This window comes from Anopheles nili, chromosome 2 (assembly GCF_943737925.1).
Source record: "Anopheles nili chromosome 2, idAnoNiliSN_F5_01, whole genome shotgun sequence".
In the NCBI taxonomy this organism is placed as follows: domain Eukaryota; kingdom Metazoa; phylum Arthropoda; class Insecta; order Diptera; family Culicidae; genus Anopheles; species Anopheles nili.
The window spans coordinates 40,963,264-40,988,846 of record NC_071291.1 but is presented as its reverse complement, the minus strand read 5'-3'; the positions used below and the strand labels follow the sequence as shown (position 1 = coordinate 40,988,846).

The window sequence follows — 25,583 nt, the reverse complement described above, 5'->3', positions numbered from 1 at the left end:
CAGCTGCTGCAGTCGCTTTCGTGGCGCGATTCGCGTTTTATCGCAACCAAACCGAGAACAACAACAATCCGCGTGTTGGCAGCTGCCAAAAGGTAAACAAACGCCAACCGCTGTCACTTGCAATAGCCGGGCTAAATGGAGCTGTGGCCTTTTTGTCGTCATCATCGTTATTGTCGGTGCTAAGGTGCAGTGAGATAAAAAGATGAGAAAAAAAAGGTGTGCAACCGGCTGGATTCGGTGCGTGTGTGTGTAAACCGGATCCCGGATGAACTTCGGTGGGCTAGAAGAGATTCCATGGGTCAGTGTGCGGGTGGGCCGGAACAAGAAAGCCACTTCACAACCGGCGGCACAACCGTGAAAGTGAAACAGATAAAAGAGAACGAAGGCGGCTCTGTTCGATCGAGTTATTTTCCTTCCGTGGTGGTCCGGTTCGCGCTGACGGTATGAGGCGTTCGCGGTTAAGAACAGGATTTTGGGATGGGGAGGACAATAAAAAAATATGAATACGCACACTCGCACGCAGTGGCATCGGACGCCGATGGTGTGCTCGGAACAAGCGAGTTTGGGAAGAACCTCTCGCGGGGTCCGTTTATAGTGCATGATACAGAAAAAAAAGGTGTAGCCCGTTTTTCAAAGCCAACCCCGTTGATGTTGTTCTGTGCTCTTCTCGTTTCATTTCGAATCACGGTTGCCATGGTTTCGTGGCGGCCTAATTAGTTGCGTCTTCGAAGGCAGCTTGCGCGAGAAACGCTGCACAAAATCAAGCCAGAGACCTCGCAAGAAGAACCCGGAAGGTGTCCATACTTGCGGAACCACCTAAACCTCGACCTAGGCTTCCATTCCCCCCGGGGAGGGTGTTTCGGATTCCGGAACAAAGTGAATTATAGCCAAAAAAATCCACAACACCATGGGAACGATTCCCATCGAGAGCCCGCAAAACGAAAGTAGCCCCCGGTGAGGGAACTGGTTGGTTTGATTGTGAGCAAACCCAAAAAAAAGTGTGACTTCGACATGCGTCTTCTTGTGTTTTTTTTCGCCACCCTCCCGACAATATGCATCGCGCCCCGGTAAATTGTGAAACCAACAAAAACCGGCCCGCACGGACAATCGCAAACAAAAACCGTCGTATGCAGATGTCGGTCAAGTAAACGTCGTTCGAGGCGGCGAACGAGATAAAGCCTCAGCTGTGGTGATTGCATGCCACGGCGAGAAATGGACGTTTTATTAATAAACGTTTCGATCATTCGCCGCAGATAAACACGGTTCCCCCGAATCGTCGTCGGTCAAAATTGGCGGCTTATCGGATCCGCTTGCCGCTTCCTCGAGGCTCAACTTTCAGCTCGCTCGCCTCGCTGCACATTATCGAACTTTCGTGAAGATGGGGAATTTTTCTTTAGACAATCACGCACAGTAAGCATGATACCATGAACGCGCTGAGTCAAGCGATCTTCGCGGAATCGTCCGCAAACCAAAGCCATTTTAAGGTGGCTGACTTTGTGACTCACGCTTTTCGCTCAAGGCACCATTCCGTGCACCGGAATTTGTCATTAATGCTGTGGCAACGGTGAAATCGACCCGTGGTTGACAGTAACTAAACGTCTTATGGACCGCCCTTTACTCTGGAAGCAACTTAAGGGGCAACTTTCGGGCAACATTAAACAAATGGATCCTTGGATCCCCGCGACAGAGCGAAGTCCTGCCGGTTCGATTCGTTACCCGTCAAGTGGCCTAACAATGATGTTGAAGTAAAATAAAACAGGTTCGGTCGTCCACGTCCGTATCCTGTACCCTCGTCGCTAGTCCTTCTCGAACGCCACCCCAAACCGGAACAATACCCACCCGAACTCAGGCCCCGATCGAGTCTGCTGGGAAAAGTCGATTAAAGCAACCAAAGGGCTATAAATTATCGACTCCTCCCTCTCGATATGTTCTCCCCGATAACCCACCACCATCGGCAAAGGATAACAGAGCATGCCGCCGTACCATGCGCCTTAACAATTCCTCCTGCTCGGCTTTTTTCCATCCCTTACCCAGTGTGTGTGTGTGTGCGTGCATTTACTTCCCGCAGTGCGCAGCTAATTCCAGGACCACGGCCACGGGGCAGCGTGTGCGCAAAATAGTAACGTTGGTTTTTTTTTTCATTTCTCGTTTGTTGCTTTCTTTCAACCTCCTTGATGGGGTGGGATTTTGTAGGGCGCCCCGCAGTACTACCAGGAACTGCAGCAGCAGCAACAACCGCGCGACTACGACGATCCGGACGCGGACGAGGAGGCCGAGATGGAGGCCGAACGGGATCTGGCTGAGGACGCGCAGTGGAAGCGAATACAGCAGAACACGTTCACGCGCTGGGCGAACGAGCACCTGAAGATCATCAACCAGACGATCGCCAATCTCGAGAGCGATCTTGCCGACGGATTGCGCCTGATCGCGCTGATCGAGGTCCTGTCACAGAAGCGCATGAGCAAACACAACAAGCGGCCTACGTTCCGCAGCCAGAAGCTGGAGAATGTGTCCGTAGCGCTGAAGTTCCTCGAGGTTGAGGGCATCAAAATCGTCAACATCGGTAAGTAAGCAATCGCAAACGTTCAAATTAGGCCTCCGACAGGTCTCCCCAACTCTGAAAAACACCCTACTCTCAATGGAATGGCTCGCTGCATCCAAACACCAACACCAACGCTGGTGTCGAGTGCTGGGAAATCCCAAACCAACTCACCCGGTCCACGTACACATGGGCAAGTGGCCGAAAATGAAGCATCAGAAGAGCCTCTTCCTCCTGTTTTCGACATTGTTATGCTGGTCGCGAGGGTTCTTCTCGCTTTCCGCGACCATTCGGTTGGCGTGTTCTGACCATCGCGTCCTTCGCCATTCTGGGTTTGTTCTTGCTGCGCTTCGGTGGTTGAAAAACAGTCGAAGCAAAAAAAAAAGACCGGCAGAAGAATGTGCCTCCAGTGGACGGAGAAGAGGTCGCACGAGTTGCAAATTGTAACCCACCCCTTGCGCCAGGACCAGACCTGGAACCTGTTTCTGCGCATCTTCCACGTGCCTTCCTCGGTGGCACTAAATGCGCTCTCCATCGCAACCAACTCCAAACGGCTGGTGGTTCGGAAGAGCGATAAAACTCCACTTCCAGCGGGGAGAGGCTCAAGAACGCCATCCCACGAACCCGGGGGAGGGGGGCAATGGAGGACGACGATGAGGGTGGACCGTTTCGTTCCGTAGAAGCCTCCAGTGGCAGCCCCAAGGTGTATAACAACAAACAAGTCGGTTTGTTGTGTTTCGTGCACCAAAACCCAACGCTTGGATACGCACGCAATCGCGCGACTGACAACGGATCGTCACACACACACGCACACACATGCAAGAAAACGAGGAGAGGTCAGGTGCGGAGGGAACGCAGCAATCCACACGATCGTCTGCTTTTTGGCAGAAAAGCATTTTGCAAGCTTCGCTTCTTCGCTCCTGCGATCGCTTTCGTGGCGTTTCGGCGTTCTTTTGGTCTTTTGCACAACGTTTTGACGATTTATGTGTGTGTGTGTGCGTGTGTGAAGATGTGTGAATTTTTGGACCTCAGTCTCTCGAGATTCGTCTACACCAAAAGTCCCCTCAAACCGAGCGAGAGAGAGAGAGAGAGACAGCGCGAATGCCTTCAAACGAGGCGGCTGGAAAAACGTTAGACTTCAACGAACCGGTGGCGACGAACCCGACACCTTGGCCCCCGGGCCATTTCATCCGAATGGCACCCGTTTCGCCAAGATGGTACGATACCGCCCCGGCCAGCTAACGTTTTATGGAAGCGTGTTGCTACATGGGGTGTGTGGTGTGCCGCAAAAGCCGAAGTGATGGCGAGTTGTTTTACAAATAACTCGGTTAATTAGTTGTGCGTTTTATCGCTTCACTAGGCACCGAATCGAGCGAAACTAAGCACTTTACGGACACTTACTTATACGGCGATTGCGGTCGATGCGTCGTAAATATGTCCCACCGGCTCGGTTACCGCAACCGTGGCCACTCGCCTCTCCCCTTCTAGTGTTGCCTCCGCGTCTTGCGTTGCCAGAGAAAGCTTTGGCACGAGAGAAACGACGAATTTGCACACCTTTGGCAAGCCCGGCGTAGATGAGTCTGGGGTGGCACTTTTGCCATGCAGGACCAGTCCGGAACGGGGCAGAGAAAAGTCGGTCATCCGTCTCGAGCTGCTGCTGGCCGTGGAATGCGTTTTATCGTCATAAAATGCCCCGGCCTGCGGCGAATTTTTCTCGATGACTCAAACGCCAGCACTCTACCGGTGAGATGTCTCACAGGGGTTTTGAATTCGATCCAAACGCGCGTATCTTAATTTACGAACGGGCACCGAACAGTGTCACCGGCCGGATGTTACCGGATGCCAGGATTTTTACAGTTACTGCCGGTGGGTTGCGATTGGGATGTTTTCGCAGCACTGACACAAACAAATTAATTACGGACGGCATCCGGGCTTTTGTTGGACTAATGATGTTCATAATTTCAAACCATCGCCAGAATGCGAGAAAAAATGGCATGTATTCATTTCCGCCTTTGAGCGTCGGTTTTTGCTTCACATTTCTCATGATGATGAATTGGAGAACTCCTAAAATTGGATCAGCTTCCCAAGCCAGTGGATCTGCTGCATGATCTTCTTTAGCTCAATCCGGCCTTTCGATCCGGTATCGTAGGCCGAGGTAAAGTTATTGACCAGCTGTTGGATGTGGACCTGGCGCACTTGGCATTGCTAGATGATATACCTTTTAGTTTTGGAAGATTTGTGGACAAAGTCTGTACCAAAATCTGCACCACAGGATCAGTAACAGGATCTTACAATCGGTATGGAGGACTGAGCTCGAACAATCCATTCTGTCGAGCTTTCAGTTGACCAAATATGTCACATCCTGTTTGCACTTCTTTGGTAGTTCATCTTGCTCTCTCAGATATTCTCGATCTTTTAGATCTATGCGAATATTTTTTGGTTTATTGAGTTAGTTTAGTTTAGTGAGGCATATTGTGCACTACCCGCTTATTATGTACGTGTCTAGAGTACAATTACTGTAACACTTTGTGCGCTTATCTTGGCTGAGCTTAAAGTGTGCTGTGTCAGTGATTTCACATTTGAAAGCGATATGCATTCCAACCGCGCTAGACAGTGTTTGTGTAGCTGCACTGGATTTTCACTGGAAGGAACCTCGCATCGTCTATTTGCTGCTGTAAGCCGCGCACCCAACATGACATCAGCGACAACCTGCACGACACGATCGCAGTCTTATCGGTCACAAAATCGCCACCGCCATCAGTAACCGAGCGAAACGGCGTCCCATAACCCCTCAAACGAGCGCTAACAAAACGCCTTTCATCCTTCGATTTGTCAGCGTGCATTGGGTGTACATATTTGTCCTTTCACGGGGTGTGGCGTTAAAGTGATGCATTCCACAAATTGCACCACCCATGTCCTTTAGCACTCTCTGCCCCCAAAGCGAGTGTGGGGTTTAGGGCACGTATCGACAAAAGTGATCGCCATCAGCACCGGCGCCCCAGATGCCGGTTCGGTGCAATTTTGAGGCCAAACATTGTCAACAGGCAGTTCTCGCCTGATCGATGCTAACGACCCACATCCACAGCTGCGAGCCACAAATAAGGGACGCCAGCCAGACATTAGGTCACTGAAACGTTGGCTGACGCGCGATACAACGTTCATCAGAACGCTTTTAGCCGATGGCGTCAGTGTGACTTTTTAATCGACAAAACGATGAGCGGCTGCGTGACGCAATCGATCGCGCTCTTCTCCGTGTGGTGCAGGATGCAACGCGTGAATCATGTGCACTCGATCGGGCTGCAGTAAAGGTGATTAAGGAACGGAACGGAACGAAAAGTGCACGGATCGATGGTGACTGGCTCTGATTGACCATCAATCACCATCAAACCCGGCGTTGGGTGTAACGAGTGTCTCGCGGACCGTCTTTCGGTGGTCGAGATTGATTCCATGATTGATTAATCGATCAGTCTGTGGAGGAAGAACGAAAAAGAGCCACACTATGGTACGCGAATACCCCTGACCCTTGATAGTGCTCCAGCTACCGGGTAGAAACATTGTAGCAACACTATGTTCCATGCGCGACACCCTGTGGTTGATAATCGCTCAGTCATGGGGTTTTTTTTTGTCTGTTTGGCAGACATTTATTTTTGGACTCATTTTGGAACCGACAGCGTGAAATTTATGCGTGTCCGCAACAGAACGACATCACCCCCGTTCGCTTGCACTAATTTCCATTGAATCGTTCTCGTAATGGCACCGAATTGTAACACCCTCACACGAGGGGATGACTTAACCCCCTGAAGTAAAGCGCTTTCCTACTGGCCATTTTTTTTTCCCGCATATAATTCTCGACCTCAACGATGACGACTACCGCCACCTGCTGCTTGTCGTCGTGCGTTGCTTTGGCCTTGCCACTTATGGTCTAGTCATCGGGCACCGCGACCGGGACAATTCGTTCATATTTGGGCACGAATAAAAAAAAACCCATCGCAGCCTTGAGTCCCTGAGCCGCCGATACGCTCAAACAGGTTGTGGCAGGAGAATGACGATTATCGCCGATGCTTCATGTTCTCCGGCGTCGTCGATCGAGATGTCGAGGTTATACTTCTGCGATCGCGCCACCACGGTGACGTAATCGGTGAAGATTTCGCTCGAGTTCTGATCACGTACGGCACAGGAAACACGTGCCAAAGGGGAACCGTGGCGTCAAAATGCCATCCAGCCAATAGGCACGGCGGCCACGGAGAACATTTGCATGTCTGCTTACGTTGCAATTGCACTGCGAACTGGCTCTCAGTTACGGCACTGGTGGCTTAGAATAGTGGCGAGAATCACGGTTCTCCTCGTGAGGGTGGCTTTGGAAGCAAAAGCATGATATGGAAACGGAAAAGCTCATCCCCTATCCTCCATCGGTGCAGTAGACCGTAAACGTACATCCCTGATTAAAATTCCGCTTGTGCCGGCTCATGCGCTGATTCTCTTTCGTTAACCCTGAATGGTACCGGGGTAGCTCGTGGTTGGGTTACGTCAATGGAAAGCATTTTGTTTACTGCAAAAACGACGCTTAATTGACGGTTTGCGTATCGGAAGCATTTATTTGTATATACCATGATTATTTTTCATACATTTTAATGGATAATTTATGAAATATATGAAATTAATCGGCATGATTTGGGAAACTATGCTTCAAATTTCGCAATCCTTTACGGCTCATCCTATTAATTAATTCTTTTTGTATTTACAAGATAAATCGCTGGGTATCTCGAGAATATTCGAAAGTCGTATGGATTTAAATTCAACTTGTGGAACGTTCACGCACTTTACAAATGCCGTGCTTTGTGCATCTTGCGAGAACCTAAACTAAAAGAGGCTTCAAAAGAGTCACGCCTATTGAATCTATAAGAGTCAACGACAAAAAAAGTAATAATTTTGATATCTTTTTTTACAAACCCACTTTGAGCCATTCCTCACCTCGAAGGGTTAGTTCCTTAAAAAAGTGAACCCACGTAAATTCCCCGCCATAGATGATTTGCCGTGTCTGGAACGGACTGCCCTCGCATTCCCGGCCGACTAGGGCCAGCTCGCTTGGGTTGCTTTCGCTTTCGATCGCACCATCCACGACGGCGACGCCGCCAGCTTAAGGGCATCGCTAGAGCCGATAGTGTCTGGTGTACGTGCCTATGTGCCTTTTCAGATCGAGTGCAGCCAAGAGAGGATGCCGGCGTCCGCGGTCATGCTGGCCGGATCCGCGCATAAGCATAATCGCGTGGCGAGCGGAACGCGATGTGGGTCGATATACATTTTTTTTCCTCCTCCACCACTGTCCATTCGTGTTTCCGGAGGAAGGAAGAGAGAGTGAGAGAGAGAGAGAGAGAGAGAGAGAGAGAGAGAAAGAGAGCCTTGTCCGATGGCCAACTGCAGGCCCTGACTTGATGACTCAAATGCTAAATATAGGCAAAACAGGCTCCCAAGCTAAATTGGTGCCTTTTTTGCGCCACCCCTCCGAGGTGCGTACGCGTTTGTACGAATGTATGTGCTTATTCGCCTTCATTCTTCTCCCCATGCCCTTTACTGTCGGTCTGAGGCACTCTTCCATACCTTACTCATCCACCATAACCAGTTGGGCTTTTTTTATGGATCGAAAGCCTCGAGCAATCCATGGCTAGTTTGCCAGTGGGGAGAATCTCGCGATCGCGGCTACTCGAGGTTGCAGTAGTGCCTTTGCACAGAACCCCAACGTTTTTTTTTATTGACAGACGAGTGCCACCGAGCGATGCGGTTGGCATTGGCTTCAAGGAAAGGCGCCATAAAACGCCGACCGCGCACCGATGGCTGTCCTGCGATCAATTGCTTTCCAAGGTGTCCCTACGCACACAGCGCGCCTGATAACAGTGGGAATGCAGGGATTGAATGATGTTGATGAACAGAAGAGAGAGAAACAAAAAACCGAAACAAGATAACGATTTTTGTTTCATGCTTATTGCAGCGAAAATGTGAGAGAAACACGTAAGGGGTTTTGCAAGCTGATTATGTCGGCTGTTAAGGAGTTTGTTAGGTTGAGCCTTCGGAGGATTGTTGCTTCCGGTTGATATCATTTTCACAAATCGATGGAACAGCAAATACCCCTTCAGATAGCTTTCACAACATTCTCTCTGAGCGTTTCAATCAACTGTTTTTCTTTATCAACCTTACCCTTAGCAACATGGCGAGTTGTTTTTTCTTCGCCATGAAGCGTTAAAAAAAGAATAATTGAACTGAATCTTTCCACGAAACGTTTCACCAATCGCAACGAAACGCAAATTAGCACGTCCCCATAGCATCAACCAACCACATTTAAACGGCCTCTTTTTATGACACCGGCAGATTCCTCGGACATCGTCGACTGCAAGCTGAAGCTGATCATGGGCCTGATCTGGACGCTGATTTTGCACTACTCCATCTCGCTGCCGATGTGGGAAGGTGACGAGAACGGAGACAACCAGGCCAACGGCAACGGAGCCTCACCCAAGCAACGACTGATGAACTGGATACACCGGCTGGTACCGGATCTGCCTATCAACAACTTCACCTCGGACTGGACCAACGGCAAAGCCGTAGGAGCGCTGGTGGACGCGGTCGCTCCCGGTCTCTGCCCAGACTGGCCCATGTGGGATCCGAAGGATGCCGTTCAGAATGCGGCCGAAGCGATGGGTCTAGCCGACGACTGGCTAAACGTTCGTCAGCTGATCCGGCCCGAGGAAATGGTCAACCCAAACATCGACGAGCAGTCCATGATGACCTACCTGTCACAGTACCCGAACGCGAAACTGAAGTCCGGGGCTCCACTGCGTCCACGCACCAACCACAGCAGGTAGGTCCCTGGGCAGCAGAAAGCGCTTTCACGATTCCAAAACCAGCGCCAAAACCGAAAGGGATCGAGTTTAGTGAGCACGTTTCGTAGTCCCCCTCGTAGCACCTGCCCATATTCTGTTCGTTCTAGTGGAATGCCGTAGAATAACGACTTCTGGGATTGTTCGAGCGAGTGCGTGTCTTTCCTGTGTCCTTCGTTCGTCTCGTTTGAAAGTCTCCGTTTTGTTCATTAGAGCGAGTACTTCTTCCAAATTTTCTAACTTCTTCCAAATTTTCTCATTACCATCGCACATCCATCCGGCACATGTTGTGTCCGCCTTACAAGCACACAATTACTATTAATCTGATCACTTACATCTCGGGACTACATCACTTACAGCTTCTTATTCCGAAAAACATGCAATCACCCACATACACACACCCACCGCCATTGCATTCGGATGCGGTTCTACCAACCGGTGCTGTATCTACTTTTCTCTGTATGTTTTTCTCTCTGTTATTTTTCTTTCTTTTTACCTGTTTTTATATTCTTTTTTATTTATCTCACAATGAACATACACATCCGATGTATGCACACTCTTACCATTGCGTTGCAGTGTTCCACCGCCGCGGTAAGTTTGCTGCTGCAAAGGACGATTAGCGATAATTGTTGCTTTTAAAACTGTTGTGTTGATCCTTGCTGCTGCCCGATTACCACATTTTACTAAGATCGTATCTGTACCGCCCGCGCTAGAGCGTTTCCTTTTCACACCAGCACCCGTGCCACATTCGGCTCTCATAGCATCTGCAAATCGCAGGACACACTCTCTTTCGAATGCCCACTCAAAAAAAACTCACCACGGAATGGTCCGGTTGTTGTTGATTTCTTTGTCTCGTTTTGTATCTATCAAAATGCCGCAACAATGCCACTAGCTGACCCACGGGACGACAAATTGACGTAGGTTGTCGTCCTCATTAAGATCCTCTTTCGAGTTCACTGCCTACTTTGCCCGAAAGTGCATAATATTTTCCACGGCCTGCTAGCGCATCTGTGGCTTATCTGGCGTTTGGTCCCCATCCTCTGCTTGCTGGGAAACGTGGAAGATTGCTGGAAAACACAGCCACCATCCGGCTCTCCAACGGTTGGAAGCTTGAATCTTCAAAATTAGTGCCCGGGCCGGGTTTCGATGTTGAAGTTAAAATTACAGTCTCGTGTAACAGTTTTCGTCAGGTCGCGCCGGTTGTCTTCTCTGTTTCCTCAAAAGATGCGCGTGCGTGTGTGTGTGTGTGCGTTAGCGTGTGTGTGTGATTTTAATGTAAATACGTTTGGCATCCAGTAGCATGCTTACTTGCCAGGGTAACGATTCCTGGACTGCCACCATCAACCTCCTCCAGATGGGTTGTTGATGAGCAGTCCAAGGCAATCACTCACAAACGCCACAGTAAGCCTCCTTACTAATGGTTTCCTTTTTCTAATTCGTCCACCAGGGTGCGCGCATACGGACCGGGTATCGAACCGACCGGTCCCACAGTAGGTGCTCCGGCTAACTTCACCGTCGAGACGTTCTCCGCCGGCAAAGGCAACGTGGAAGTGGCCGTTCACAACCCCAACGGCAACCCGGAGAAGGCGGATTGTCGCTTCAACAACGACAAGAACCTAACGTACTCGGTGTCGTACGTTCCGAAGCTGCAAGGTCCACACAAGGTGTACGTGAAGTTTAACGGTCGTGACATCCCGAAGAGCCCGTACGAGGTGGAAGTGGCCGGGCAGGCTGGCGACCCGTCTAAGGTGACGGCTAGTGGGCCGGGTATATTGCCGGATGGTGTAGTTGTTGGAAAGCAGACATACTTCGACATCACGACGAAAGACGCCGGCAAGGGTACACCGGAGGTAATCGTGCTGGATCCTGCGAACCATAAGACGGCAGTTGCCGCGAAATTGCGCCAAGTCGGTACGGACCAGTGGCGATGCGAGTATACGGCCAAGCAGGTCGGATTGCACTCAGTCAACGTGTTCTACTGCGGGCAGCAGATCCGTGGCAGTCCGTACGGTGTGCGAGTGGCACCTGTGTGTGATCCGCGCAAGGTGCGGGCTAGTGGACGTGGCCTGCAACCAGTTGGCGTGCGCGTGAACGACGACGACGTGACGTTCCGCATCTACACCGAGGGTGCCGGTGAAGGTATCCCGGAGGTGAAGATCTTTGGACCCGGCGGTGTCGTGCCGGAGCACAGCATCCGCAAACTGGACGCGACCACGTACGAGGCGCAATACATTCCACTGAAGGAGGGCCGCTACAAGATCCTGGTGCTGTACGGTGGCCAGGAGATCCCGAAATCGCCCTTCGAGGTGACGGTTGGGCCACAGAAGCACACGTCGATCGTGGCGTACGGTCCGGGTCTACGGTCGGGTATGGTTGGCCAGCCGGCATGTTTCGTCGTCGAAACGAACGGTGAAACGGGCAATCTTGGGTTCAGCATTGCTGGCCCATCGCAGGCCGAAATTGAGTGTCACGACAACGGGGACGGATCGGCACTGGTCAAGTACCATCCAACCGCACCGGGCGAGTATGCCGTGCACATCCTGTGCGACAACGAAGACATCCCCAAGAGCCCCCACATCGCGCACGTGCTCCCGAAGACGGACGACTTCCACCCGGAGCTGGTGAAGGTAACCGGACCGGGTGTGGAGAAGAACGGCAGCGTGATCGTCGGGAAACCCACGGAGTTCACGGTCGATGCGACACGAGCCGGTTCAGCACCGCTAGAGGTGAAAATTAACGACGTTTTCTCCAACACGATCACGCACAAAATCGCCCAGACCGAGGGTGGGGCGAAGAAAATCACCTACACCGCTCCCACGGCCGAACCGATCACGGTGGAAGTAAACTATGGTGGTGTGGCCGTGCCACAATCGCCCTTCCGTGTGAATGTTTCCACCCCACTGGACGCGTCGAAGGTGCAGTTCTTTGGGCCGTGGCTGGAGCCGGGTGTTAAGCCTAACGCGGCCACTCACTTCAACGTGGACGCCAGGTAATGTAAGGGTGACACCCCACCCACATGCATGCGGTCAAGCTGAAAATTTTAACGACCATTTTCTCTCTTCATTGCATGATGGCGTTCACCACGATCGTCGTAAAGGGCCGCTGGTAACGGGCTGCTGGAGGTCAATCTGGTGCACGAAGAAACCAAGCAGAAGGTACCGGTACGCATCATCGATAACAACGACAACACGTACGCGGTGGAAGTCATCCCGCCTCTGCCAGGCACCTACTCGACGAACCTGCTGTATGGTGGGCTGAAAGTGCCACTGGCACCCAAGGTGACCGTTGCACCACCGGTCGATGTGTCGAAGATCAAGGTGGACGGACTGGAACCGAGTAAGTATACCTTCCATAACCGTAACGAGTACCGATGGTGGTCCTCCATCGTCGCCCTTTACGTTCGTACCCATATTGACGCACTCTGTTAGCCGCACCGTTGAACAGTCTGCAGCAGTTCCGTGTGATAACGAACGGAATCGGGAAGGCGGACCTCGCCGTCACCATCACGAGCCCTTCCGGGAACCGCGTGAAGGCACACGTCATTCCGACTGCCGAAGGCTTCCTGGTGAACTTCACGCCCACCCAGCTGGGCGAGTACCTGTTGAGTGTGAGTTTTGGTGGCACGCCTATCACTCCGCAGCCCTTCCGGTTGCAGTGCCTGGTGGGTTCGGACTCGCGCAAAGTGCAGGCCAGTGGACCGGGACTGGTGCGCGGAATCATCAACCGACCGGCCGAGTTTATAATCGATACGCGAGGTGCCGGCCAGGGTGGGCTGGGCGTTACGGTCGAAGGTCCTTGCGAGGCGGCCATCAATTGTCGCGACAACGGTGACGGCACGTGTAACGTAGCCTATCTACCGACGGAGATCGGTGATTACACGATCAATATCACGTTCAACGATGACCACATCGCGGGGTCGCCCTACCAGGCCATCATCGTGCCGGAACCGAACCTCAGCAAGATACGCGTCTCGGGCATGGGCATCCAGCCACACGGTAAAGTGCGCATGCACTGGTCTTACTGTGTTGTTGCCGGCTTTCGCTAATGGATTTCGTTTGCCGGGTGTTTTTATTTGCTCGACTAACCTATGGCCGCTCAGGCGCAAACGTCCCCTCCTGCCGTGAGACATCTATTGGGGGCGGGGGGCTTTCGTCAGATGTTTTGTTATTTATCGCTTGCCACAGATTGATTGCATGGTTCGCTTTGTTGCTCTCTGCGATAAGAGTGTGCTGCCCATTTCGCTAAACCGTTTGAGTTCGTTTCTGTTTGTGTTTTTTGAGCCCGTTCCGATAACGTCCAATTAGCCGGTATAGTAATGTGTCGCTTGTTGCATACTTTTAGGTGTCATCATGAACGCGCCCACCGACTTCCTGGTCGACATGAGCAAGGTCGGCAACGACGTCGACCGGTCGAAGCTTTCGTGTAACATCTTCGACCCGCGAGGTAACGAAATTCCGAGCAAACTGGTGCCAAGCGAATCGGCCGATGATGTGTTTCGTATCATGTACACGCCGTTTGAGGCAGGTCGGCACACGATCGACTTGCTGTACGATAACGTACCCGTACCGGGATCACCGTTCGTAGTGAACGTCAAGTCGGGTTGCGATCCGGCCCGGTGCCGAGCGTACGGACCAGGTCTGGAAGGTGCATTAACCAACCAGCTGGCTACCTTCACGGTGGAAACTCGCGGTGCCGGTGCCGGTGGACTGTCGCTGGCCATCGAGGGCCCATCCGAGGCCAAAATGAGCTGCACCGACAACCGTGATGGCTCGTGTGATGTTGAGTATCTGCCAACGGAACCGGGCGAGTACGACATCACGATTCGTTACGCCGACAAGCACATCCCCGGATCGCCGTTTAAGGTCGCAGTGAACGAATCGACTCGCCCGGAGAAGGTGAAGGTGTACGGACCGGGTATCGAACACGGTCAGGTGTACGAGGGCATACCCGCGCAGTTCTACATCAACTGCGCTGAGGCCGGACCCGGCAAGTTTGCCGTCAAGTTGAGCTCCTCAGATGGCAAGCCAATTGCGGTGCAGGTGCAGGACAAGGGAGATGGTGTGTACAGTGTAACGTATGTGCCTCCGAAGGAGGGCTCCGTGCTTACTGCGGACTTGCGATTTGCTGACCAAGACGTCAGCTGCAGCCCCTTCGTGATGACGGTGTCCCCAGCACCAAATGACGCTCCGGCCAAGGTGTACGGAGACGCAGCAACGAAGAAATCGCTCCCAGCGTCATTACCGGCAAAGTTCCAGATCGACGCACCGACGACCAAGGCCAAGGAAGACATCAACGTCAGCATTAAGGGTCCGGATGGGAAACCGCTCGTGCCGAAGATGGACCAGGAAGCCGATGGAACGTACGCCGTTTCGTTTGTGCCGGATGAATGCGGTCCCTATAATGTCAGTATTAAGTGCGGTGGAAAGGACGTCCTTGGGTCGCCCTTCTTATTGCAAGCCATACCAACGGGAGAGGTGAGAATATTCCATATGCCAATGTAACAACGACATAGAACGCCGAATAATGGACAATCGGGTTAATAATGTGTCAATTTTCGTGTATCAAACAGGCTGAAAAATGCAAAATGGTGCAGGCCATCCCGACAAACCAAGAGTACGGCAAGAAAAATCACTTCGCCGTCGATGCCAGAGAAGCAGGAACAGGTGCCGTAACGTGCAAGATTGTGTCCCATTCAGAAGCGAGGTGAGTACAGGCGCGGAACAGATCGCCCTTGTCAACTATTGCTAACTGTCTTTTCATCCATGGCCCATTTTGTGCATTGCATCAGCGATGTGGACATCGATATCATCGAGAAGGACGGATTCTTCGACATTTTCTACGTGCTGAAGGACCCTGGCGATTACGATCTGGACATTAAGTTTGGCGGACAGAACATACCGAATGGGACATTCACGGTTAAGGTAGATTGATCTTTCTATTACTTACAACTTCCACTCATATTCTTTCGCCCCTCTACGGATGCCATCCACCGCAGACGGCTACATTATAAATCACTAGTCCTTTGAAACAATGCGTTGCAGTGTGGCTCGGTACTTTGGTTCTTGTTTGACATCAGTTTGCTTTTGAGTGAGAATCAATTCGTGTTGCACTTTTAAAATCTATAGAGAAAAAAAGCATAAACCCTACGCCGGGAGATTTGGATTTTTTGCCGTGCCACATTGCAACGTTGCGATAGTTTGCGATTCTAGTCAGCGAGTTCGTCGATCGTTTATGAAACAGAAAAGAGTGCGCCTCGCCATACGTTCATTCGAGTTCCTTTTGGAGGCTTTTCCGGTAGCTTGCATTGCGGTTCCGGAAGTTCATTCAGCAGGAAACAGCCTTCACATAGGCGGTGCATTGTTTCCGCCGAATTGATCGCCCGGTTTCTGCGGTAGTCCGCTAAACCTTACAGCTGCATATTGTACGTTTCGGCCAACCAATGGTAGCCAATAAACCAAAGTTAGCAACGCATCTCCATCGACGTGACGTGCACACACAAAAACACACTCTCGTCCTGAATGTCCTTGTTGTGTTCGGCTCTTCGAGCTCGTTCGTGTCGCCACTTGGCGCGTGAACCAAGCGAACTGGAAAGAAACGTTTGATTTCCGCATAATGCTTCGCTTTGCTTTGCTCTAGTGTCACCGACACGCAGTTTGGCGCTTTGCAGAGGATTTTGCATGAAATCTGATAGCGCATTAGCTAACACCAAATTTTGCCGTAGCCGTTCCTCAGCAACGGTGCTATCTGCGCCTCGCAACACCGATCGGCTCGCGTTCTCAAGCGGCCGAACGTCCCACACGGCTCCTGCCAGTGGAATTTCACTTTCTCCCGGTCCCGGTGCGATCGTTCGCGATCTGCACCGCGCCATGTGACACTCTGTTTCGTCAAGCATCACGCTGCTCACATTTTATTTCCGCCAGCGCCCACATGCCACGGTCGCCACACTAACTCCCGCCGCACGATCGTGTCCCGGTGATTCGGCGTGCGTCAAGAAGAAATATCTTTTGAATGAAAATAAATCTTGAGATGTATAAATTTTTACATATGCCGCTGGTGCCCGTTGCTGGCACCGTCGCCTTCCGTGACCAATCTTTTCGCGTGCCATTCTTATACAAAATCGCATTTCCATCCACGCCAGGCCAGCATCCCCTCGCGGCACGGTTGGACTAAAAATAGCATTTCGCTGGCGTGGAACATGCGCTCATCTGCAGCAACCAATAACCGCCAGGTTGTCATATCAGACGACCGACAAGTGGCAAGTGTCCTTCTCCATTGATGTTGCAGCCACTTGAGGCGGAACGAAATTTTGTGTTTGTTCAAATCTTGCTCCTGGTGGCGATATAAAGAGTGGCAGAGAGCTGCTTTTAGAGCTTTACTTCTGCTCCTTTTAACACGCGCATTGTTTCGAAAGTAACGCCACTCGAACAGGATGTTGTGCGAATGCCTTCATAATAGTCAGCTCGTTCGACTGTGCAGAAAAATGCAAACACATCACATCTCGGATGTATTGTGTTATGACTGCTTGTGCATAATACATTCCGCATGTACCCGGCAGTGTTGAAAAACAAGAAAAAATGGCTCAGTAGATCATGCCACCTTGTTCCCGGTGCACTCCGCAAGGAAGCGGTGATGTGTTTGTTTGTTTATTTTTCGACCCGTCCGTTCCATGTGACGGGCGCAATTTATTTAGCACGATCGTCGAAAACTAGAGCTCGTCAAAACTCATCATCGTCAAGTATCAATTTTCTTCTTTTAACAATCTGGCGCCATTTTTTACGAAAAACAAAAACGAAGTGCTTCCCACACTCGCAGACGAGCGATCAGCCGCATGTCGTAGATCAGATCACTCGAACGCACCCAACCGCGCCACTTGCACGAACGCTTCTCTGTTTCATAAATGATGCGAACTCCCTACTGCTCTGCTCCGTGTGTCGCTAATGTTGCTGCTGCCCTGCTGCTAGAAGGTCCGGTTGTTTAGCCAGGCCGCTGAATGTTGCTCGCTAATCCCAGCTCATGCAAACGACGCAGCTGCTCTCGAAAGAAACTGGCCATCGACAATAGTCGTCAGGTCGAACGGCTATACGGTTCTCTGGCCAAGGCTACAGTAACATTCGGCGACGGTGATGCATGAGCAGGTAGGCTATCCGGGTGTTAAGCCGTGGACATTATTCTTGGAGCAATTTAGTAATAATAATTGGGTTGGTTTCTTTTGTTGCCAAAGGCAAAGCATATTCAAAGAGGTCCCCCTTTTCTTGTTTCTCGTTTGAGCACTGTTGCACGCTTGAAGTTATTTAAAAATTTCCTCTAAACAATCTTTGACCGATCTTTGATCTTTCAAGAATCAACGTTCGTATTAGCTTACTCAATCATGAGGCAAGCAGCTAATCAAAAAAGCAATCATTTTGATCCATTTCTTCTAAAAATGCTACTTAATCAGGTGGTCGAAAGATGAAACCAAATTTTATGGCCAATAGAATTTAATTCATGAAAGGTTCTATTTTAGTTACTGTTCTATATTCCACTGTATAGCCTTTAGCTAACTTTTTAGTGTCGATATGGTTCTAAAACCCTGTTTAAATTCTACATTATCAATATTATAGTGAGTGTTTCTTAACCAAAAATAATTAGTCGTATAATCAGCTATACAGATTGAAATCTAGAATTATAAACATTCGTACAACCGAACCGAACGTAAAGTATCTATATTCAGAACGTGCAGCACACTTATAGCGTACCCGTCGAGCCGTGTGATTCATGAGCATAACTCATTAACATTTCAAGCATTCAACTTCATTGTGAGCAATTGAAAAGAGATATACAAGCGCAATTGAAGCTCAGCGTGCAAAAGAACGAGAAGCAAAAGACACATTTTAGCCAAATCCTAGAACTGGGTAGAATAGTAAAAACATCACGATGATACATTGATGAGAAACCTGTCAAGCCAAAGCACACAAATCATGTGGGATACTATTCTACTGCCCATGAGACGTGGATCCCCCTGTCAGTGAAGTGTGTGCCAAGTGCTAGGATTCCACGAAAGGCAGGAAAAAAGCTGTGAACAATTAAACAGCCGCACAGGTTCGAAAGCGATCTCTAGCGTCCTGCGCATCCTTGTCGACTATTTGCTTATGTTCCACAACATAAAGTACAACATAAATTTTCGGCATGGTGGCAAATCGACTACACCGCACACCAGATGGTGCCGCTCAATGCCTACGTAATACCGCCGTTCATATCACGCAAATATTGCGACAATTAGTGCAGAGTGCCTGTTCGCCGGGGCGTGCTGGCACTAGACGGGAACGAAAATGCGCCAACTATGCATCGCCACTCGTAATTAATGTATCGCTGGGCTGGGCGTGGACTTCCTCAAGACGGCTTCAAACGGGACATCGGGACAGGACGGTGGCCGCGATTGCAGTTAAGCTGTCGGTGTCGGTCAAAGCGAGCTGTTCCCAAGCATCTTAGCAGGCAGTAGAGAGTAGTAGAGTGGCACTTTTAAATATACATGCTCGCGCACGTTCACGATCGCCGACGTCTTCATGCCAATGTGACAGACGCAGGAATATTCTAATCCCGCAATTTGTACGCCGTTTTGGGAGGGATTTTGCGATAATGTTAATCATGCACGCGAGAGCTCGCGACAAGCGAGTACAGCTGAACAATTAGTAACCCAACGTTGCAGACGTGCGCCATTGCTGCCCGGTTTGATACATCCGTGACGGCTACATTTGTTAGGTCACTTGTCGGCGAGTTTGCGGGTTCTTTGTAGCACTTGCACAAACATCGATCTTTCGTCGGTCGGAATGCTTTTGAACGGCTTTATTTCACCCACCACCAATATTTGTTTGGTGCCAGCAGCGAAATTGGCGTTTCATACCAAACACCATGCGCCTCCATCGTCGAAGTCGAAGCTGCCTGTTGTTTTGTGGTTTACGGGGAAAATGTACTCGAGTTTGTTGATTTAACTGCAAGCGGCCCAGGCCATGCACCATGCATTCCTACGTAGCGTAACAATATATGGCTATTTGTTTCACCTTTCGTGGCTCAACTCAACCGAGAAAATATCGAGCGATTTATTTAAGCGGTACCAGCTGCTATTTATCGCTGATAGTTCCCTCCGGCTATAATGATTCGATTCCGCTGATGAATGAGCGCTCGGCTATTAGTCAGCTTTATTGGTTTGGCTTACGGCACGGAATTTTCCACCGTTCGATTGGCAGCATGCGTTTCCACGGCACAGTGTTTACGACGTTTATTATTTTACATGATTTTACCCGTCCTGTTTGCCTCGCCACAAACTACACGAGTTGGCGCAAGGTACCCCCTAGGCGGTGTCAGTTCCCAGCCGCATTCAAGCCAGAGCGTGTATTTTTCCGTTTCAATTTAATCGAATGACCGACGGGTGTTGATGAGAAACCACACACGGAGAGCGTAGCATGCGATCGTTTGGTTTTCCACCGGCACAGCGCAAAGGGGGTGGCATTTTCCATACCCGATCCGACCCCACATCCGGGGTGTGAGTATGGTGCAGGCGACACCCACACACTCACACACGTGAGCGGCTTTGATGTGGTGACACCCGCACACCACGCGCACAATTCGACCGATCGCGATTTTCCAAACGATCGCGTGTCCCGGGCACGCGCGTTCCACGATCCATCGTCCTCTCGGACCAAATGGAAAACCAACCCCCGCGTGTTTTTTGGGGACCGGCACAACACGAACCCACACGAACCGAGAACCCCCGATGCCGATTGCGTTGCGACGAAACCGACTCGTGTGGCGATCGTATTTTCCAAACCGAACCCAACGATCGGCTCACGATCGCGGACAGATCCCGCAAGGGGCCAACTATTTCAACCGCACGCGATTTCACCCGAAAGGAGATCGCTTTTCCCGCGATCGGCTCCTTCTGCGTCCTCCCCAAGATTCGCCCCCTCTGCCAAACAATAGTGACCACTCGCCCTCCCGTTCCGCCTGCCATCTCCGCAGGTTGTTGTTGCGAACGATACGCCGCACTTGATCGGAGCGTGATCTTTCTCCCGCACTTCTGTTTGGACGCTTCGGAGGAAAAGTCACACAGCTAGAGGACCGCTTCACGCACAGGTTTCTGCGAGCAGCACAAGTAGCGCGTTAGACGTATCCCGTGATCGAATTTCCCGTGTACGTGTGTCCGTGCATGTGAGTGTGCGTAGGTGTGTATGGGGTAGTGTGGGCGTATGTGTGTGTGTATGTGAGGGTGTGCATGTGTGCGCGTTTTTGAACTGGAGAAGTTCAAGGAGTCAATGTTTGTCCCACCGAGCCGTGCCGGAATTTTTCTTCCAACTAAGTCGATCGATCGTGCTTTCGGTTCTTCAACGCGATAAGTACCCATTTTAGCGTTTGTGACCGAACATCATCCTGTGTGCTACGCCTAATGGGCCTGCGCCTAATTTCCTACTAGTATCCTTCATTTGGCGAACATGGTTCGAGAGTGTGATCTACTTTGAGCGGAAATAAAGTGGCTCCGCGTGTAGTAGCTCGATTGGAATTGAAACCGGAATGCGCCTGGTTGGGACAGAAGTGTGGTAAAACCTTGGCAACCTTTTAATTCCAACCCCCGGTACGGTTTCATCATCCTAGCGCTGCTGCGTAGCCAGAGGTGACTCTGGTAATGTGACTAAAAACAAACATAATTTTCGGACCGCTCGTAGCGTGTATTTTCTTTTTTTTTATTTCATTTCGCTCCACCTTCCATTTCCCGTCTAAAACCTCGACCACCGGCCAAAGACGGACAGCTGCTGCCGATGGTTGGTTTGCGCCACATCGAAGCGTGGCCGGCTTTTCCAGCAAGTGAGCGACCGTGGTGTCTGGCTTTGGCCCCGGACGGTCACGTTTGGGGTCCTCCGGTTTTAGACGCGATGAAAAACGAACCGTTACGAATGGACATTTCTTTTCCGCTCAAACGAACCGTATGGAATTGGGGGAATTTTTGGGAACCGTAAAAACCATCGCTCCGGCTCATCGTGACACGCGGATGTGGTGCTTTTTTTGCGCGCGCGGGAGTATGGTGAAATTTAATCGAGAAGAATTTAATAACTCCCGAACCTTGCGCTTAGGTTTTTAGCTCAACTGTGCACCGTACCCGGGACGTTTTGGAATTTTAGTCAGTACCAGCGCATGTTGGAATTTTTGTTTTAAGTTACGTTTGTTTTACGTTCATTGGGTGTTCAAATTGTATTCTAACTGTCAAAAGTTATTTTATGCTACAATATTGTGCAATACATTTGCGCAGTTGAAAGTTATTTGTCGAGCAGCTGTAACAAGTATACTTAACTTATTCACAGTGATATATTTAGAGCCAATTAACTCTGGGTCGTCTGGCCAATCAAAACTATTTAGTATATTACAATTGGTACATTTTATAGTTTTATCTGGGATTATTTGTAGGTTTAACAGTAAAAAAGTTGGTCGTATTAAATGCACTTATTCCGAGGAAATCATATAATCCACAATGCTCATTGCACACTGGCTATTAAACTGCAATTACAGAGATAATGAACCCGACTGTTTACTAGCAATTTGTTCCCTTTATTCTGACCATCAATTTCCTGCTCCTATGTGGTTCTCATTCAATCTGCCGGTCTTGCGACACATCACAAATCCGGTAGACGTATGAATAATTAATCGCAAGCCGCTACGGCGCGTGTTTGCTTAATTGCAGCCTTGCCTTTTCCCGGTTTCCTAGCACCGCTTTCGCGATTTTCCCATTCTTCGGCTCTCATCCGTCAAACAGAGTAAATGAGCTATCACCCACGGGTGGTACCATTTTGTTTCAATCTGTTGCGGCAGGGTTGTTTTCGTGTTGCAAAAAAAAAAAAGAACACATACCTTGAATTCGGCCAGCTACAGCTATTCCATCGAAAACAAACACGAGCAGCGTTGGATCTGCCACAGGATATGCGGTACAACCTCCGACACGGAGATCGTGTGCACCGCTCCACCCTCCTGGCCTCGCACAGGTGGCCACATTTGGGGCCAACAAAATTTGCGCATTCTGCCAGGCTGTCAATGAGCGAAGAAAATTCTGGCATGCGAATCAAATGCCCTTGTGTCCCGATTCGCACCGTTGCGCAAGCTCCTATTGGGTGGGAGGCACCACAAGATGCACGATGCCATGATAACTCGCAGCCGGGAATCGGAACTTTGTTGCTTAGCTCAGGAAATTTATCATGTTTTCGTAGCAATCCACATTTCGGTTATATTTAGACCACTCTATAAACCCGGCTCGATGCTATTGTATCGGTTTGTTGTGAAAACAACGTATTTGTAAAACAAGACCGCCACTTCGGCAGGTGTCCATCATCATGGACCGTGTTGAGCCGTCCATCGATCGGTGCAGCAAGATTAACGACCGGAAATTTGACCAATAACCTCGATCAATTGCGTGAAACGCATCGCGGGAGTCAGGACGGTTGATGGTGCTTCTTCAAAAGACACCTTTCGTTGTAGCAAAGGCACCTAAATGATGCCGAGATCCATCCGTAGGTTGCGATGAATGCGAGCGCATAAGTGACAGCTTCGTGTGGAGGCGTTTGGAGCTCCGAATGGTACAGCAGACACACATTAATTTCATGCCACTATGAGTAAAGCCTCGGAACCAAGCAGGAGACGAGGGACGTATCTTGTGGCAGTTCGTTAGTCTCGCGCTACTAGGGGTCATGCGTGAAAGATTTAGATCGCGGCTGCCTCGTCGGACTACGAAATTTTGTTTTGCCGGAGAAAAATAGAAGTTTGATCTAAATTTATAATGCGTTCCATTCCCGACGTAAGAATGAATGTAACAGCCAGTTGGACACCGCAAAGTGGCACGCGCGACAAACGGTTACCACGGAATTTCATGTATCTGTGTGTATGTGCGTTTGTGTGCTCGCTTGCCGATTGATGTAACTAGGTTGCTCAAGGTATGGGCGTACGGGTTCGAGTTCAGAGCTGGCCATTTAAAAAGGAGGGTCCTCGTTGACTAGCAATTATATATATTTTTGCTTTGGAGCATATTGATCAACCCTTGATGGGAAAAGAAAGAGACATATCGTAGAGCAACCAATTTTTTGTAGTATTTAAAGTCTGTGGTTTTAACCTAAAAGCATTCTATGAAAAAGACCCTATGCAATATTAAATTAACATTAAATTTGTTGATTTTTTTTTATGATCAAGCTCATTTACTCACGTGTGAACGATTGCCTGTAGAATGTACCTAGAGAAAGTTTTTTCAAAATATCATTCTCAGAAAAGCTCGTTGGTTTTATTTCAAAACAAAACCATTCACTGGTTTAAGTCTTTTGTGAAAACATCCTTTTACGCAGGCTTAAGAAAATCGAGCGATCAGACATGTATCCCGGTTGCATACCTTCCAGGTGCTCACTGACAGTGCTCCCCATAACCGGTTCCCCTGTGACCTTGACCCAGTTCTATGGAGGACGGGCGCAACAGGTGTCGGTCGGGAAGCGCCAGAATCGACGAAACGCCACCCAAATGGAGCCAATTACGCTAATTGCATTGTTCGTGTGCCACCCGAGCGCGCACCGCCGAGGTACAATTAGTGACGCACAATTAAATGTGCATCGCAAGAAGTGCAGCGGCTCCGTGCAACATCCACCCGGAAAGCCTACCTTTAGGCGGTTTTCAAAACGCACCATTTTCTTCGCCGTTGCTCCGCCAATTTCCACCAACCACACAGCAAGCATGTGTGTAGACTCGTGACCCGCCTGGCGATTGGCGTACGTGGGCGAGCTGGGAAATTTTATTTTCCGATGCGAAAAATTCGTCGCCCGTTATTCATCGTGCCTAAGGGTTTCTTAAATTAGCCCCCCGGGGTTGGTTCGAGCTCTCCGGTCGGCATGACCGGCGACATCTGTGCACGCCCGCAAACAAGCATGGGCACACCCCGGCCGCAAGCACTGTGCGAGGTCGCAGCCGTGCACTTTTCTCCATCTTGCCGAAGGCGACACAGCGAAGGCGAAAAGAAGCACGCGGACCAGGCGACCCCGGTGTGACACCTGTCTCCGATACGTCTTATTAATATGCGCCCGGGTATGCGTCCGTCCGCAAGGAAAAAGGCACAGAGGATAGAGAACCGAGCTCCCGGATCCCGGCAACGGCACAGCACTCGGGGTCCGGTTGCCTTTGAAATCGCATTTCGTTGTTAATCGTGCTGTTCAACAGCGCGTTATTTCAAAGCTAATCCACCCGAACCGGGAACCGGTGGAGCGTGTGGTGATCCCCCTGGCAGGATGCAGGAAAGGGACCATCCAGCGGCGGAATGGAACGAACGGAAACGGCGTGGCCAATGTGGGCGATCTGCCAAAGCGACCGCGCGCTGGTTCGAACGTTCATCGTGTTGGGCTCGCGTGTCCGCGCACGTCCGTTGCTGGTGTCGCACCCGGTGTACTAAAATATAGAACGACAGATGCCAGGCACACTCGCCTGGACGCCGCCGGACGCTTCGTATGTGCGCGGTCGCGGCCATCAATGTAGCGCGAATGCTGGCGGATCGCTAGCTCGCGAAGGAATGACCCCATTTATGTATGCTTCCATTGCGGGTTTTTCATGTTGTTTTCCTTCATCCTTTCACAGGCCGTCGACAACGTCGAAGAGCAGGTAACGAAGAGTACCACCAGCTCCAGCAAAACCACTTCATCGGCCGTCTCCGAGAACCACAGCTACCAGCACCAGGAGTCGTACGTCGAGCAGGTGTCATCCGTGTCCAAATCCAAACAATACATCCAGCAAACTGCCAGTGAAGAGTTCCTCGTAAGTAACGCCTCCCCGAGTAGGCTAGAGTTTTCCATCGATGGTCACAGTTTCTAACGGTGGATTTTCATGTCCTTTTTTCCCCACCTAGGTCCGAGAGCGACTCGTAAACGGCAAACACGACAGTGTGTCCACGCACAACAGCGTACAACAGTCATCGGCCAGTAGCACCACCAACAGCAGCGCCACAAACGGCAACGGAACAACCGAACACGATAACCGCCTCAACGGTACAGCACAATCGTCGAGCCGCTATCGCGCCTTCAAGCTCGATCGCCTGAACACCCCGCAAACCGGCGGTTCGGTAACAGGTACGTGCTAATCCGCGAACCACATACGGGCACGTCCGGAACAGCTGGTCCCGTCAATGGGCCATCCAA

General features: G+C 50.4%; 1 protein-coding gene across 1 annotated transcript in view; it reads left to right on the top strand.

The window, feature by feature from the left end:
* The first annotated feature begins 2,262 nt into the window (after positions 1-2,262).
* The window catches only part of LOC128720673 (filamin-A), a 39,877-nt gene continuing 16,556 nt past the window's right edge, over positions 2,263-25,583 (top strand). Inside the window, exons 1-11 of the mRNA XM_053814358.1 lie at positions 2,263-2,563; positions 8,903-9,389; positions 9,985-9,999; positions 10,856-12,397; positions 12,506-12,744; positions 12,837-13,403; positions 13,750-14,882; positions 14,978-15,111; positions 15,197-15,329; positions 25,027-25,203; positions 25,295-25,514. Coding sequence (XP_053670333.1) covers positions 2,278-2,563; positions 8,903-9,389; positions 9,985-9,999; positions 10,856-12,397; positions 12,506-12,744; positions 12,837-13,403; positions 13,750-14,882; positions 14,978-15,111; positions 15,197-15,329; positions 25,027-25,203; positions 25,295-25,514 — 4,933 coding nt within the window. The 5' untranslated portion in view covers positions 2,263-2,277. The remainder of the gene's footprint in view (positions 2,564-8,902; positions 9,390-9,984; positions 10,000-10,855; positions 12,398-12,505; positions 12,745-12,836; positions 13,404-13,749; positions 14,883-14,977; positions 15,112-15,196; positions 15,330-25,026; positions 25,204-25,294; positions 25,515-25,583) is intronic.